At 40.1% G+C, this 15,916-nt stretch overlaps 1 protein-coding gene across 2 annotated transcripts in view; it reads left to right on the top strand.

Moving 5' to 3' along the window:
• Positions 1-15,916, top strand: part of LOC117826869 (receptor-type tyrosine-protein phosphatase S-like) — a 95,996-nt gene that overhangs the window by 54,817 nt on the left and 25,263 nt on the right. Inside the window, exons 7-12 of one of the 2 annotated variants that reach the window (XM_034703269.1) lie at positions 2,912-2,926; positions 4,254-4,523; positions 8,493-8,872; positions 10,829-11,030; positions 13,814-13,950; positions 14,173-14,317. In XM_034703269.1, coding sequence (XP_034559160.1) covers positions 2,912-2,926; positions 4,254-4,523; positions 8,493-8,872; positions 10,829-11,030; positions 13,814-13,950; positions 14,173-14,317 — 1,149 coding nt within the window. The remainder of the gene's footprint in view (positions 1-2,911; positions 2,927-4,253; positions 4,524-8,492; positions 8,873-10,828; positions 11,031-13,813; positions 13,951-14,172; positions 14,318-15,916) is intronic. The other variant, XM_034703268.1, reaches the window with a different exon arrangement.

Below are 15,916 nucleotides of genomic sequence, written 5' to 3'. Positions count from 1 at the left end.
TCGGGACCCCCAAATGGGAGGTCATGAGATGTCTTCCAGAATGTTTTTTTTTCAAAGTTATCTAAAGATAGTATATTTTACCCATTACAGCTAAAAATATCTACAAAAATAGAAGCCAACCTTGAAATAAAACCTTGAAAATAGAAAATGTAATGAGTTTTCTGCCTTTCTTTGTTCCCAGGTGACTCCTAAGTTTAGAGTTAGTGAACGGTTAATTTTCAAAAGCATCAGTAGCAGTAGGTTAATTCATAACGGCACAGGAAACACAGCCACATGCTCATATAGGTAGGGTAATTTTCTGAAGACAAGCTAAATGAAGCCACATTAAATCACTTTGAGGGACAGCGGGGGTCCGAGTCTTTGGCACCTAAATTTTGGGGTTGTGGGCTGAAAAGTTTGGGAACCCCTGATCTAAATGATAATAGATGACAAAGTACATAGTTTTATGGGTCTTTTCTACTTCCCATACTATTTAACTTTATTTTAGAAGTTGATAATGTCAAACTTGACAGAAAGTATGCAAAATGGCTTTAAATTAATTTTGTATAATTTAACAAAAACATAACACATTGTTCCTCTTACAAATGCAACATATTACTAACTAGCAACATGCATTTCTGCTCTCCCAGGGAGAAAGCCTTACTTGATCTAGTATGACAGGTAGCTAGCTAATGATGGCGAATGTTTGCTCTCGCTTCATCTTTTTTAGGCAAGATGTTACCGAGTCACTGTCTTCATGAATTTCATGAGTCTTTTTTACTTGTTAGGCTATGTTTCACCCTCAAGCATTTAGCATTAATTCAGTTGATGCAACACTTGGCAAATTTTACACAATGCACTTTCAAGTAAATATTTCTAATGTTTCTCCTGTCAGTGCCAAACTTTGGTAAAGTTGCATAGTTTAGTTAGAGTCTGACCTTTACATGAGTGGCATTGTTATGAAGGAGTTTAGCTTGTAACTAGGTATTTCTAAATTCTGATATAAAGTTGAGTAAAGGTTTTTCTGGACTTGAAATCCATTCTAACACTGAAGCACCCCGTTAGCAGGTGAGGTATAGCAAAATGCAGATATGTTATTTACTGTAACACAGTCAGTGCTGCTGTGTCCTGGCAGTTGCTATCTTTGCAAACACTTAGACACGCCTCTGTTGACTGACATTTGAAATTAATCATATCCATTCACATTTTAGATAACGGGTGGGGGATATTAATGATTCCCCCTCACTACAGTGGTTAATGAAAGCCGTGTCCTTGAGACGGACCGGATGGTGCTGCGTAAATGTCAGCTCAGTGACGCTGCTGCTGAACGGGTACAGAGCAGTGCGGAGATCCAGCGGTAATCCTTGCGGCTGTGCCAAGGTCTCCCCAGTCTGTAGCCTCCAGACTCCCTGCAGAGGACACGACTAATGATAGCTCTGCTAATAAAGATTGAAGCTCCTGGCTCTCTCAAACTGTATAGAAAATGGAGGGGAATCATGCAGCCTTGCTAGATTAACTTTAAGCTGGAGGCTCTGTGAGCATGTGAAGGATTATCCCTTGTTATGAGCTCACTTCATTGTAAAGTCCTGGCTGTGTCTCTGCGGTGGATTCTTCAGTCTTTTGTCTCTTGGCCTGATGGATTTTTTTTAGAAATACTCTCACTGCTGAGGTCATGTTTCACTTAACGACGATCATCCTGAGTCTTCACCTTCATCCTGCTCTTACCCACATTACACCACTAATCTATATGCTTGATTAATTGTCTTTGTTGGTTTCTTTTTTCATAACTATGGGTATAAACTAACTGACTGTCTAAAACTGTTAGTGTTTTTATATTGCTGCATTGCATCTGCTCTGCCTGTTTTGTGCATGAAGCTGAGGCTGTCTGTTTGTCTGTTTGTCTGTCTCCAGCATGTCCACATAAGGAGATGCTTGCCTAATCATGTCTGTTCTCTAACAGATCTACCTGTTTTTGTCTCTTTGTCTCTTTCGTGTCTTCAACTTCTGTATCCAATTCTGGGTATCTTCCATTTTTTTTATTTATTTATTCTTTAATTTCAACAAATATTCGAAATGTTTTGTTACTCATTAAAATGACAGTGATGTCACGGCAACTTTTCTTTACTCTAATTTGTTGAAGTCATGCCAAAAAATGTTAACTTCTATCCAATTGTCTCTAGATTCTTTGAGTAGGGGGGATGAGGCCCATGAAGATTCCAAGTAATGATGTTACACATTTTGGTGTGGAGGTTGTGCAGCAAATTTTCCCATATTTATTATTTATCTTTTCTTTTGTTATATATATATATATATATATATATATATATTATATAACACAAGTAGTGCTTGATTTCATCTATAGAACGAGAAGACTCATTTATTTGCTCCCTTAGGATTTTTAATATATTTTTCTTCTTAATTTTTTTTATTTTCCTCTTTTTGAATAGAAAATTTGTTGCTCCCCACATTCATGTTTTACTATACAAACAAGCTACCTAGTGTTGAGTTAAGTTTTGTTTTTCGACTATGTTTTTTGCTCTCTGTCTGCCCTCCCTTTCATTCTCTCCTCCCATGCAGAGATGTTTGTCTGTTTCTCTCTCTGTTTCCTGTCTTGTGACCCTGGGGTATCCTCTACTTCTTCTGTTCCTCCAACATCCGTTCTCGACTTCTCTGTCTTTATTTCTTACTTTTTAAAGCACCTCCTTTCTGAATGGGCCTGACTCTGGTATATAGCCGTGTTTTTAAAATAGATCCATGTGTTTTCTTCTTCCTCGCTCCTCTTTTCTTCCCCCCTTTTTCCCTCCTTCCCCCTAAAACCCTCTTCTAATCCTCTCTTTATCTCCACTTCCCTGTCTTCTCCCCTCCTTTCCCTCTCCCCGTCCTTTTTTTCTCTTCTTCTTCTTCTGCATTCTGTCTGCACCCTGATGTGTAGGAGCGACAGACACATGTACATAAGTTTGTTAACTTATAAACATGCACATACTACCTCACATATCTCTCTTTTTGCTCGCACTTGTTCTTTCCCGTTCTGCCTCTCTCATGCTGTCTTGGTGTTCTTTACTTAATGTGTCCAATGATCACTCTGTAATTTTGCCACAACACCTTTTAAGATCCCACTCCTGTCCACATTTCCAATTCATTTGACAACACACTGTATCAGTTATGAATCCTATGTATTGTACAGTATCTTGTTGTACAATGTGGCTGTCCTTTGCTACATTGCCTGTCATTGTCTGGAAGAGAAGCAGAGCTGCCTTTCTATCTTTCTCTCCTTCTATCTGTTTCTCTCTCTCTCTTTCTGGTCCTTCCTCTATCCCTCTATCAATGTCTCTGCTCTCGTCTCGCTTCTCTCCGTCTCCTCCTCAGTCTTCAGTTCTTCGTTCTCTTCTTTGTGTTCCTCCACCATTTTTTCCCTCTTGAGTCGTCCAGGCATGCAAATGACCTATGAGTTCAGTCTCTCGATGCATCTCTCCCTAATACAAAGTCAACTCGGTGCTGACAGATGCAGCATTGGATATACTTTGCCACTTTACTTGTGCTTCTTATGGGGGACACAAATAGCAAGCAGGGCCTATTGATCGGCCCCCTATGATGCATACACTCCCTCTAAAAAGAGCCCATATGATGCAGAAGCACCCTGAGGCGCACAAATCACAATGAAGTAAAGTTTGTCATGTAAAGTGTTGGGAAAAGTTAAACATGTTTTCTCCGAGGGGACAAAATTATTATTTAACTCTAATAAAAGCAATGCTGGCAAATAATCAGAAGAGAAACTGACTATAGGTGTCATGTCCTGGCTGAAACGATACTCAAGAGTTTGTCACTTTATTATTTTTTAGGCAGCTCACTCCGCTTGGTTGAGCTCAACACAAGATTTGTGTCTTTCTGTTGAAATCATCAGTACCATAAAGTAATTGGGACAAAACTTGAAATATCCCTTTGTAATTTTCTGTAAAAACCCTGAAGTTCATTCTCCCCCTTCCTGTTACCTCTCCTCTCTTCTTCTCTCTCTCCTTTTCTTTCTTTTATCTTTCCTGCCCTCGCTCTCTCTCTCTCAATCTTCACCTTGCTTCTCTGCCTCGCTCTTCCTCTCTCTCTCTCCTTTTCTCTCTGATTCTCTCTCCCTTACCCCCCTTCCTTCCCCTCCTCCCCTCCTCCTTCTTTCTCCGCCTTTCTGCTCCTCACTCCCTTCCCCACTTTTCTCCTTACCCTTCCCCAACCTTACCCCTAAAACCCTCCCCTTCCTCTCTACCCTGACTCTCCTCCTTTCCCAGTGCGCCGTGTGCCCCCTCGTTTCTCAATCCTCCCCTCCAACCACGAGATCATGCCAGGAGGAAGCGTGAATATCACCTGCGTGGCTGTGGGTTCGCCCATGCCCTACGTCAAGTGGATGCTGGGAAGCGAGGACCTCACCCCGGAGGATGAAATGCCAATCGGAAGGAATGTTCTAGAGTTAAAGGGTGTCCGGGAGTCTGCAAACTACACCTGCATGGCCATGAGCAGCCTGGGTATCATCGAGGCCACCGCTCAGGTCTTAGTAAAGAGTAAGAGACACTCTAATGACGCGATGAATCACCCTAAGTTTACTGTTGAATCATAGCAGTGTGGGAGGAAATATAATATATCCTTTATTAAGACTTGCTCAGTGAATAAACTACAGAGGCTGTGTCATGCAGAAATTATACAACAGCTTTTGATTTGATTTGATTTCTTTAAAGAAAGAAATATGAAAACAAATAGAAAAGAATAATCAACAAAGTCCATCAGCAAGCACTTAAAAGTGTAATTTACATGTGCGAACAGGAGTAGGAAGAAAGAAACACGTATGTAATCCTACCCCTTTATTCACTGTTCAATCAGTACTTGAATGCATTCATACAAACAAATGAATCTGATTGGACAAGAGGCATTTCATGAGTGCTGATATAAAGTACAATAGTCCGACTTATAACTATCAGTATTCCTTCACCTCAGGTGTTCTTAATATTGTTACATCACAGCCAGCAATATTTGTCTGGCTTGATCAAAGGGGTACATTAAAGTCACTAAGGAAACCTAAGTAAGTGTCAACAGGCTCTAGTATCAGCAGTGGTGGACAAAGCACACAGCTTCATTACTTAAGTCAAAGTGTAGATCCTCCAGGTCAAATATTACTCCAATACAAGTGAAAGTTGCTCTGTCAGATTATTACTTCAGTTAAAGTACTGAAGTACTTGCTTTTAAAAATACTTAAGTATTCAAAGTACTTTTTAAAATATCTCAAAATGTTGTATTTTCACAATACATGATGGCAGTCAAGAATACATAGGAGTACATTCTGTTACATTATGTTTATTTAGAAAAACTTACTTGAAATCTCAAAAAATTATACCATGGAATAAAAACAGCAACTAAGTTACTCCAAGCACAGACAACTTAGTTTGAAATGTTCATCTGGAATGAAACAAATGTTACGTAGCTCAACACGCTTTCTCAGGTTGGACTGTGAATTTTTGTATGTTTGGGCAGAGTGGGAAACAAGGGGAAGATTTCAAACGATACGTATCATTCTTCATTTCAAAAACCTCTAACACAGGCTGAAGATATGACCATAGGTGCTCAGGTGGAGAATTATAGCCATCATTACCACCTCTAAATGAACTGCCTGATCTGAGTGAAATGTGCTCTGTGTTTGCTCCATGTTCAACCGTGGAGACGCACGATATACAGGTATGACTAAACCCCTGAGACAAACAGAACTACACAAACACATTTTACTGTCTTAGTGTAGTGGCAGATCTCTTACTTCAATTTGAAATGTCACTTGGTTAGTTGGAGTGCTCTTTTCTGACGCGTGTCCACCGTCATTCATAGAAAATAAAAATAATCAATTTACTCACAGGTCCGTAGTTCAAGCTCAGTTTATTCCATCAGAGTTTTTCCATTTTCTTCCACTGAAAACATACTCAAAAACAGGCTCAAATGGGTCACGGTCAAAAAGCTTTACTCGTGACGCTCCATCTAACCCAAAACAAAATAATGTATTTACACACACCTGTGCCTCCTGCCTTATGTATATACTGGCCCCGCCCATAACCAAATCCCAGCAGGTAAATACCTACTTAAACTAAAACGGCTTCTACACTTAGGGATCAGATTTCAGAAAAGACAAGGAAATTCATGAGCTGACTTCAAAACTAAAGTAGTGAGTAACTAGAGCACTGATAGAAATGTAGTGGAGTAAAAAGTACAATAATTGTCTTCTGAATGTAGTGGAGTAAAAGTAATAAGTATCACCAAAAAATAATACTTAAGTATAATACAGATACTCAAAAAATGTACTTAATACAGTACTCAAGTAACTTTACTTTGTTACTGTCCACCACTGGTTATCACTGGTTGTATGATAAATTGAAAACATACAGATCATTTTTAAAATGAACAGCAGCTGATCTGCTTCAAGCTGACAGTAAAATGAATGTAAAAACTTAAGAATTAGTTGTTTTACCAGCACATGAATGATTAGATCAACAAAAAACATTTACTGGTGTATTACTGGTTACAACTGTATCCACATTTAGATCTGTCCTATACAAGCTACATCCCACTTTAGGTCATGCTGTTGTACTGAACATCAGCGTGGCTGTAGCATGTGCTGATATTCAGTACAACAACACTCCCTCTTTTGAAGTATTGCATAAAGGTCATGTGATGAGTTATTAAAGTTATATTTTTTTGGGGCATTTTAGCCTTTAATGGACAGGACAGCTGAAGAGAGACAGGAAATGTGGAAAGTAGAGAGTGCGGGAAGACATGCAGTAAGTGGTCGACCAGCCGGGAATCGAACCGGCGACCTCTGCAACAAGGACTATAGCCTCTGTACGTGGGGCACTTAGACCGCTAGGCCACCAGCACCCCAGTGATGAGTTTTTAATAATGGTTCAGAAACAGAATAAGAAATATATTGATACCTCTTTATGACCTACAAAAAGTAAACACAACCATCAGTGACCAGAGGGGTTTGTATGTATAGTAATCATCAGTGTCTAAAACTGCTGCTCTGAAATGTGACAGACAGAGTGAGTTGCACTACACTGCAGAATCAGCGTTGATATGTTTTTCATGGCACAGCTTATGGATGAGTGATACATTTTATTATTAAAAGAAAGCAGGGAGAGATTTTTGTAAAAAAAAAAAAGGAATACTATTTTCATATGTAGAATAACAGGATGACATCAGCAAAGATATAAGAGGTAATACTTTGTACACAGGGATCACTAAATCCTTGTAATTGCCGACTGAAAACATTTTAAAACTTCTTCCCTCTGGTTTGATATTGAGAGTTCAATGTCTAAATACCCCTTAGAAAACCTTTTATTTATTAAAACATCTAGACATTTGAAATCAGCCTGTACCAACCCGTTACAATTTCTTTTTTTTTTAGATTTCTTTTTTTTTTTTTAGATTTTTTCAAAAATGCAAGTACACAGAGACAAAAGACAAAACAATAACAGACATAGGAAAGAAAAGATACAAAATAACAGGAGACACCACAACACTGGACATGACACTTGGGGGGGGGGGGGGGGGGGGGGGGGGGGGGGGGGGGGGGGTACATGATAATTCATAACCAATTCATGATGGTTGAGTTACGGTACACAACGAAATACCTAGGAGGCTGAATAGCCGATATAACAGCAGCAGGTAGACGACAATGAACATGACCATGACGCAGATAAATACAGTACAAAACTCCTAACCCAGACCTCTCCTGACAATGTCCCAGAGCCCACTCAGACCTCTGTCAATGTCTTTTGAGAGACCTTCAGCTCTCTCCATATTTAGCAGGTCAAGGTGATCCTCCAGCCAAGAGTCCTTCATGAAGCATGCTGGCTTTCGCTCCTTCCAGTTAAGAAGAATCAACCTTTTAACTGAAAGGCACCCGAGGGCCCACAGGCGTGTGACAGCAGGGCTAGTTTTAGTCTGGGGCTTATAGCCCAAAATGCAAACAGAAAGGGAGAAGGGAAGAACAGTATGCAAAATTCCTGTCATGACGGCATGCACTTCTGACCACAAAGACTTAACAGCAGGACACTCCCATAGCAAATGTAGTAATGAGCCACGATGGCCACAGTTAAACCAACATTAAGCAGAGGCATTGTCAAATTGCAAAAATTTCTACAAAACATTTTTCCCTTTGTCATTATGGATATATTGTGTGTATTATGTTGAGGAAAAACATGAATTCAATCTATTTTTGAATAAGGCTGTAACAAAATGTAGAAAAAGGTGAAGGGGTCTGAATACTTTCTGTACCCACTGTATGTGAGCCAAGTGTATATGTTTTGTTTGAACTGTTAAAAAAACCTAATAAATATATTTCTAAAAATAAATAAGAGCTCCTCCCAGGAGTTTTGAAAAAACAATACATGATGAATGTCACTGTAATATTTACAGAACTGACCAAAACCAATAAATATTATATGATGTAGTTAATAATTATTCTCTTTTTCTACCCTTTCTCCAATCACTAGCTTTGCCAAAGCCTCCCGGCACACCCATAGTCACAGAAACCACCGCCACCAGTGTGACCATCACCTGGGACTCCGGCAACCCGGACCCCGTCTCCTATTACATCATCCAGTACCGAGCCAAAGGGCCAGACAGCAAGTACGAGACAGTAGACAGCATCACCACCACCCGCTACAGCATCGGGGGGCTGTACCCCAACACCGAGTACGAGATCAGAGTGTCCGCCTTTAATAGCATCGGCCAGGGGCCTCCATCTACACGAGTGGAGGCCCGCACAGGGGAGCAAGCACCTGCAAGTCCACCCCGAAACGTCCAGGCCCACATCATTTCTCAGAACACAGTGATGGTCCGCTGGGAGGAGCCAGAGGAGCCCAATGGACAGGTGGGAGGAAGACTGATATTAGTAGTCCAAACACACATCTACTTCTTTTTTATCTTTGGCTAGCAGGTGTTTTTCAACCTGTCTGTTAAACCATGTGGTGGTAAATGCCTGCAGCAAATTCACTGACCAAAAAAAAGCCAGTTGGTTGTGTGTTGGTTCAGCGTTTTGTCTCTTTAACAATGATACAATAAATAATCATTGAAGTTATAAAGCACAGGTGACATCTTGATTCATGGGAACAATAAAACGACAGCAATAAAAATGTAATGTTAGCAGATTTGCTATAGTAATAATGACGGTTGAGGTATAAACAACACAAACACAGTAAAAAGCTAGTGAAAAGGAAAAATAACTAATTCAACTAAAAGACATTTTTTAAAAACAAGCATGCTTGATCATTAGTGGCAGATTTCATCGTCCTAAAGCCCCAAAGGCTCTGTTTCCTCTGACTTTATCACTAACAGACCTCTGCGGGATAATCTCAGAATGCATCATGGGCCCAAACAGTCTTTCAAATAGTCATTTAAATGTGGAAAGTCAATCTCAAATGTGCAGATATCCAGCTTGAAGATGCATAAATGGGATTACTTCTGCAGAATATTGATTGTACTGTATCACATGAGACAGAAATACAGTAATGATAATAATGTTATGATAGCATGAATGAAAGCATAGATGATAAATGAAATGAAAAAAATAATTTACAAAAAAAAAAAGTTTAACCTGACTTCTTTTGATCATGGAAAAAAAAACTGCTTTTTGTTTGCTGTTTCAGCAGTAAACTGTTAGTGAATATCCTTTAACTACAGCTCCATCTCCTTAACTGTCATGTAACATGTCACATTTAGCATCTAAAGTCAAACAGTTACCAGATTGTATTTATTTATTCCCATTTTTTAATTTATAAGTTGTGCACATTTATTTTTTTAGCATTCTTTACTTACTAAAGCCTGAGCACTGAGGGGCAAGGACTCTGTTGAATTGCAAGGAATTATTTGTATGGGTACTTTTTCACTGCTGTACAGTTGCCTCTTAGAGAAGTATAAAGTAATATATTGATTTAAAGTCATGATATTGCCATTGAAACTGAAATTGTGGTAACTCTTTAAAAATACATACATATATTACAAAAACACGAGAGTCTGTACATTTAAGCCTTACTTACTAAGGACTACTGCAACATTTCCAAAGACACACAGGGGGTTAAAGCGTTAAAGCCTTAATAAATTAACCATTGAGAGCTGTATTCCAGTGTCATGGTTCATGCCCTGTACTGGGATTCTGTTTTCCCAGAGATCTCTTTCCTGTAACTCCCTTGCTACTTTCCCAAGCCTTTAAAGAAAGAAAAGGTAATTGGACTGTCCTCTCTGAGTTAAGAGCACTCCCTCTCGAGGCCCATTCCCTTTTTCTAGCCAACCTAACTGTACGGTATGTTCATAAAAGTACAAGATTGAATTGAGTGCATATGGGGATTATGGATATTAAAGAGTAATAACAGGAGAGGTGAAAGAGGTGGACGGGGTGAGGGCGTAAACATGGCAGAGGGATTACACATACTCTGAACTGCCCATAAACAAATCCCACAGGAGATGGGCGTAGTGATTATATCTTAAGCACTTCGATGTGGGCATGCATTGGAACTAGTTTGGTTCAGCTTAAGAGTGACATTTGTTTATCAGGGTCAGCTGCACAACAGGCCCACAGACGTGGGGACGTCACCTTGTGACAATGACCATGCTCCAACAACAAAGCAACAAATCCACGGGACTATCAGGATTAAAGTGAAAAATAATTCATAGAGGATGACCTTTGCTGTGATAAACTCTAGTTGAGTTGTGGATTAACACTGCTGAAGAGTCACTGGAATTAGGCGAGGGACCATTTCATATTGCAAGGGTTACGCATGACCTTAAAATTCAGCCTTTCCCTCTCTCCTCTCTCCTCTCTGTGTTGTAGGTGAAAGGCTACCGCGTGTACTACACCATGGACCCATCACGGCCCATGAATGAGTGGCAGATCCACAACGTCCAGGACAGCGTGATCACCACCATCCAGAACCTGGTGACCTCAGAGACCTACACCATCCAGGTCTTAGCCTTCACGTCTGTGGGGGACGGCCCCTTCTCAGACCCCGTCCATGTTAAAGTCATGCCTGGAGGTCAGTGTGTGTGCGTGAAAGTGTGTGTGTGTATTCATCCTGCATGCTGGTGCATAGATAAACATTAATTCTTGTCTCAAGCAGGAGAGGGGTGTTTTTTTTCCTTCCTGCACACATGAGTCATTCTTTGTGTGTGTGCGAGTATCCAAAGTGTTAAGTAGCTTATCTGAGTGACTTATGTAAAGTTTGGGAGGCAATCCACTGTGAAATACTTAATATAAGCTTGACCTGTCAGAAAATATGACTTCTTGAAAATGAATAAATTCCACCTGCCGGGATGGAGCCGTGGAGACTTACGAAAAAGGAAACAGGGATTAATGGCCCAAAATGTCCGTCGTAGCTCGTTGCCGCTCGTGTCGCTGTGACAACTTCCATGGCAGGTTTTTATGTGATGGGAGGTACAAAGAGATGATTACTCTGATGGTATTACTAGTTTGAATCTGTGTAGAGAGAAGTCTGAGCTACTGCTGCGCCATTAAAAGTCCCTAAAAGTCTGCCATTTTCTAGTACATAGGAGGAATAAAATTACAAAGAAACTGAACAAATAAGGCAAGAGCTTTTAGGATTTATGGGTCAGGGTGATGTGTGTGAATTAAATCAGGGATTTGGGCAAATTCTCTTTTTTGATTGATCTCAAAAGAAAGATCCATTTAGAATTTGATATTGTGATATCAGGTAAGAGCAATGACAGCTTGAAAAAATAAATTAAAACATTTTTATAAGGTATTCATTATGTGAAATTATTAATCTGTGTCATCATGATTGTCTGGGAATAGTTTTTAAAATGTAACCTATAGTGGCATTTCCATTGTAATTGAATTCCCATAATAATGTAAAAACCAAGCGGCAAACTCCGGTCTCAAACAATGAAGCCAATGCGGAAGTGTTATAAACTGCAATACATCGAAAATCCGCTTGAGGCTGGCTGCAGAAACACCGGAAACCACATAGATATGAATGGGAAAAAGACGATCTTTGCAGCATTAATAAAAATGTTTACAGCCTGGTTCAAAAAACGGCTTGGCCCTACAACGCTAATCTTTCTAATGGCGACCACTGTACGGGGGGTGAATTTTTTTTCTAACATGACGGTTAAGAAGATATTAAGATTATGAGTTTTGCCCAAATAAGGACATGACTGACGTGACTCCCGGTCGGGAACACACAGCCATTGGCTAAGAGACTCACACTACGTCACACTCTGCCTAGTTGAGTTCCGCATTACCAATATGGCTGCTGCCGTCGATTTGCTTCAAAACAGCTCTCAGGAACAGATGGATGACGTCACGGATACTACGTCCATATTTTTTACAGTCTATGGTAAAAACACACTTTTTAGCAACGTTAAAACAAAAGGGATTAATACGATCAAATAAAATGATGAGTTGAAAGAACAGGAGAAGAGACGCTGGTTGAGTAGGGTGTTGGTATTCAATTCAGTTATCACCAAGCTCCCACCAGAGGTCATAGTCACTTAGACAAATAACTGTAAAGGTCTAGTGGCTTTAGTCTAATAGTTCATAAAAAAAGCATCAGTTTTAATTTAAGTCTGTTTAGTAAACAACTAAAAGCTCCTCAAAGGACGTGAACAACATGTAAAAGGGATGGTAGAAATTAAAGGCAAATCATGACTTTATGATTTGTGCATAAAAACATGGTTTGATATTATTAATTTTTGCATTTTTTTTTTTATTTATTTTTTTTACTTTCATTTTATTTCAATTTCAGGTTTACAAAAGGGAAAAATAAAATAAAAAATTGAATTAAATTAAATTAAAATAAAGGGAGGTTATTCCAGGCCATTCAATAGTACAAAACAATATGTATCATCTACACAGATTAAGGGTTACAAACTCTGGTGTATGAGTTCCATTTTTTCCAGTATTCCACACAGTCATCAGCTCGTAGTCTTAAGAAGAAGGTGAGTTTTTCCATTGAATAAATGTATTTCTGATTTTTATATCAATATCGAATCAAATTCTGTAAAGCTCCAGTGAGGAGTTTTAGCTTATAACTAGGGATGCACAAGATTATCTACAAACAAAAAAACACTCCTTTAACACTACCAATTGCATCTTGAGAACTGTCATCCTGAAAAGCACCAAAAGTTTATGAAAATTAAGAATTAAAACACAGCACTTAAATGAATACTGATGCCCTTTTTTCACACAAAAAAATCAACAAGAAATCACAGAGCAGACTAATGCAAAATCTTTAAAGAGTTCTTCTATATGCCTGTTGCCCTGTTGCAGGGTTGGTGTCAGACGAGGTGAACAGAAAGCTGCAGGACAGCCGCCTTTAAATTTTTTCTCAATAAAGATTAAATGTGTAGTTATTTGAAATAAAGAAGGATGTACATTTAATGAGAAATTACTTCTTAGGGGCGCTGGTGGCCTAGCGGTCTAAGCGCTCCACATACAGAGGCTACAGTCCTCTTTGCAGGGGTCGCCGGTTGGATTCCCGGCCGGTCGACCATTTCCTGCATGTCCTCCCCCTCTCTCTCTACTCCCCACATTTCCTGTCTCTCTTCAGCTGTCCTAACAAATAAAGGCAAAAAGGCCTAGACCAGACAAGGTCAGCACAAAGATGAACTGTCTTGCTTTGACCACAGGGGGCACCAAAATCTACAAAAACCCTGAAGATCCTCACACGAGTTTTAGAGTTATTATCTACAGAACCAAAAATGCACAGGACCTACAGCACATATTTCTATAAGACACTCCTCATATCTAGATTTAGATAAAGCAGAGTTCTAACTCACTGGTTCCTCCTGTCCTCTCCAGTTCCAGGCCAGCCCGGGAAGTTTAAGGTGGGGAGGGTGACAGACACCAGCATAGAGCTGACCTGGGAGCCTGCTTACACCAAGGAGGGAATCGTCAACTATGAGCTGCTCTATAAACCTGTCAAGTTTGGCAGTTTGGTAAGACCTCTTGATGTCTCTTTATAAATCTGTCTGCAGAGTGGATTTCCTAATAAGACAGAGAGAAGAGAGGATGGATAAAAGAGGAGGTTTAAAAGATTAACCACCACTTTGTCTGCTGATGACAGTCCTCATCTTTATCTCTCTGAAGCGCCCCTTTAATTTTTTGCCTTTTACTCCCCTCTCCTCCCTTGCTCTGCTCTTTTCTCTCCTCTCTAACAGGAGAAGCTGACCTTTGCGCCAAAGAATTCTTACACGGTGGAGGGCCTGAAAGCCAACACGGAGTACTCCTTCTCTCTGGCCGCCATCTCCAGCAAAGGCATCGGCGCATTCACCAATGAACTGGTGCAGAGGACATCACAAGCCAGTACGTCTCACACTGTGCTGGTTTCCTGCAGACACGCTGCAAAATGAATGTTGTTGAGTTAAATATTTTCTCCTCTTCACATGGACACACAGCTTATCGTCTTTAGCTTCTGATCCCGAGAAAAACCTGGGAACCATGGTTACATCTCTCCATCTATCTTGTTTATCAACCCATCTGCCCCACCTCTCCTCTCATCCATCTATCTACGTTTGAGCGTGCCTTTCTTTCTCGGCTCGGCCTCTCGCTTTCTTCCACAGCAAAAACCTCATGACGGATGGAGACAGACCGCTGATTAATGTTTCACTCTTCCTTCTCTTCGCCCTCTTTCACTTTTTCCACTCTATCAGTGTCTAATGTCTTTGAAAGGGTGAAAATGTCCGCCACTTATTGGCAACTAGGCAGCAGTCAAGAGCATTAAAGGATGGTGGTTGGCCGGCTGTGTTGACAGGTAAGTACCAGACAGTCTGTATTTGAAGCAAACTCAACACTGATTTTTTTCCTTGTTTCATTTTCTCTTATTTTTCTCTGCAATCGTCGATAAGAGTCAAATAAGTTCCACTTTTTTGCTCTGACATATCAAGACATTTTGTATCTGCTCTTAAGAAGAAGAATAGCCGAATGTGGAGATAACAGAGAAAATGGTGCAAGGAAAAGAACTAATAAAGTAGTCTTGGATGAGAGAGGAGTCCCAAGTCGAGTAGTTCATGGTGCTGTCACTTCCGCGGTAAGTTTTGTCAAGTATTTACACTAATTCAACAGACACAATGATTCACATCAGATTATTTTTAGAGCAGAGTACAAAAAGTTCTAAACGTCTACAGCTGATCTTATTTTACTCTTAACCTGCAAAGAGAAGAAGAGCCCAAAGAGGTACACCAGAGGAGATGGTGGAAGACGGGGGTAAAGGTGTGAGAGAGGGGGGGGGTTTCAGGAAAGGGAAGGTGCCAGATAAGCAGACTATTTCATGCAGCAGAATTCATTTCCCAGGGAGGTTATGTGCGCTTTGTTATCGCCAAGCTTTGGTGCACATCTAGATTGTCCCCCGAGGCCGACAGAACACTGGCTGTACGGCTGAGTGGATAGATGCTTGAACCTGTCAGCTATGACTATTACACTCCCACACACGCACATTTACACACACACACACACACACACACACACACACACACACATGCTATACACTCCTGAGCTCCGGACAGGCTCGCAATTGTGTGTGTGCTCAAGTTCTTTAAGGAACCTTACAGTGGGTATGGAAAGTATTGAGACCCCTTCACTTTTTCTACATTTATGTTATGTTACAGCCTTATTCCAAAATGGATTAAATTCATGTTTTCCCTCAACATTCTACACACAATACCCCAGAATGACAAAGTGAAAAATGTTTGTAGAATTTTTTGCAGATTAATTAAAAATAAAACACTCAAATATTACATGTACATACTGTAAGTATTCAGACCCTTTACTCAATACTTTGTTGAAGCACCTTTGGCAGTGATTACAGCCTCCAGTCTTCTCAGGTATGATGCTACAAGCTAAGCTCACCTGGATTTGGGAAGTTTCTCCCATTCTTCTTTGATCCTCTCAAGCTCGTTTAGGTTG

This window comes from Notolabrus celidotus, chromosome 15, assembly GCF_009762535.1.
Source record: "Notolabrus celidotus isolate fNotCel1 chromosome 15, fNotCel1.pri, whole genome shotgun sequence".
NCBI classification, from domain to species: domain Eukaryota; kingdom Metazoa; phylum Chordata; class Actinopteri; order Labriformes; family Labridae; genus Notolabrus; species Notolabrus celidotus.
This window is presented reverse-complemented; position numbering and strand designations above follow the sequence as displayed.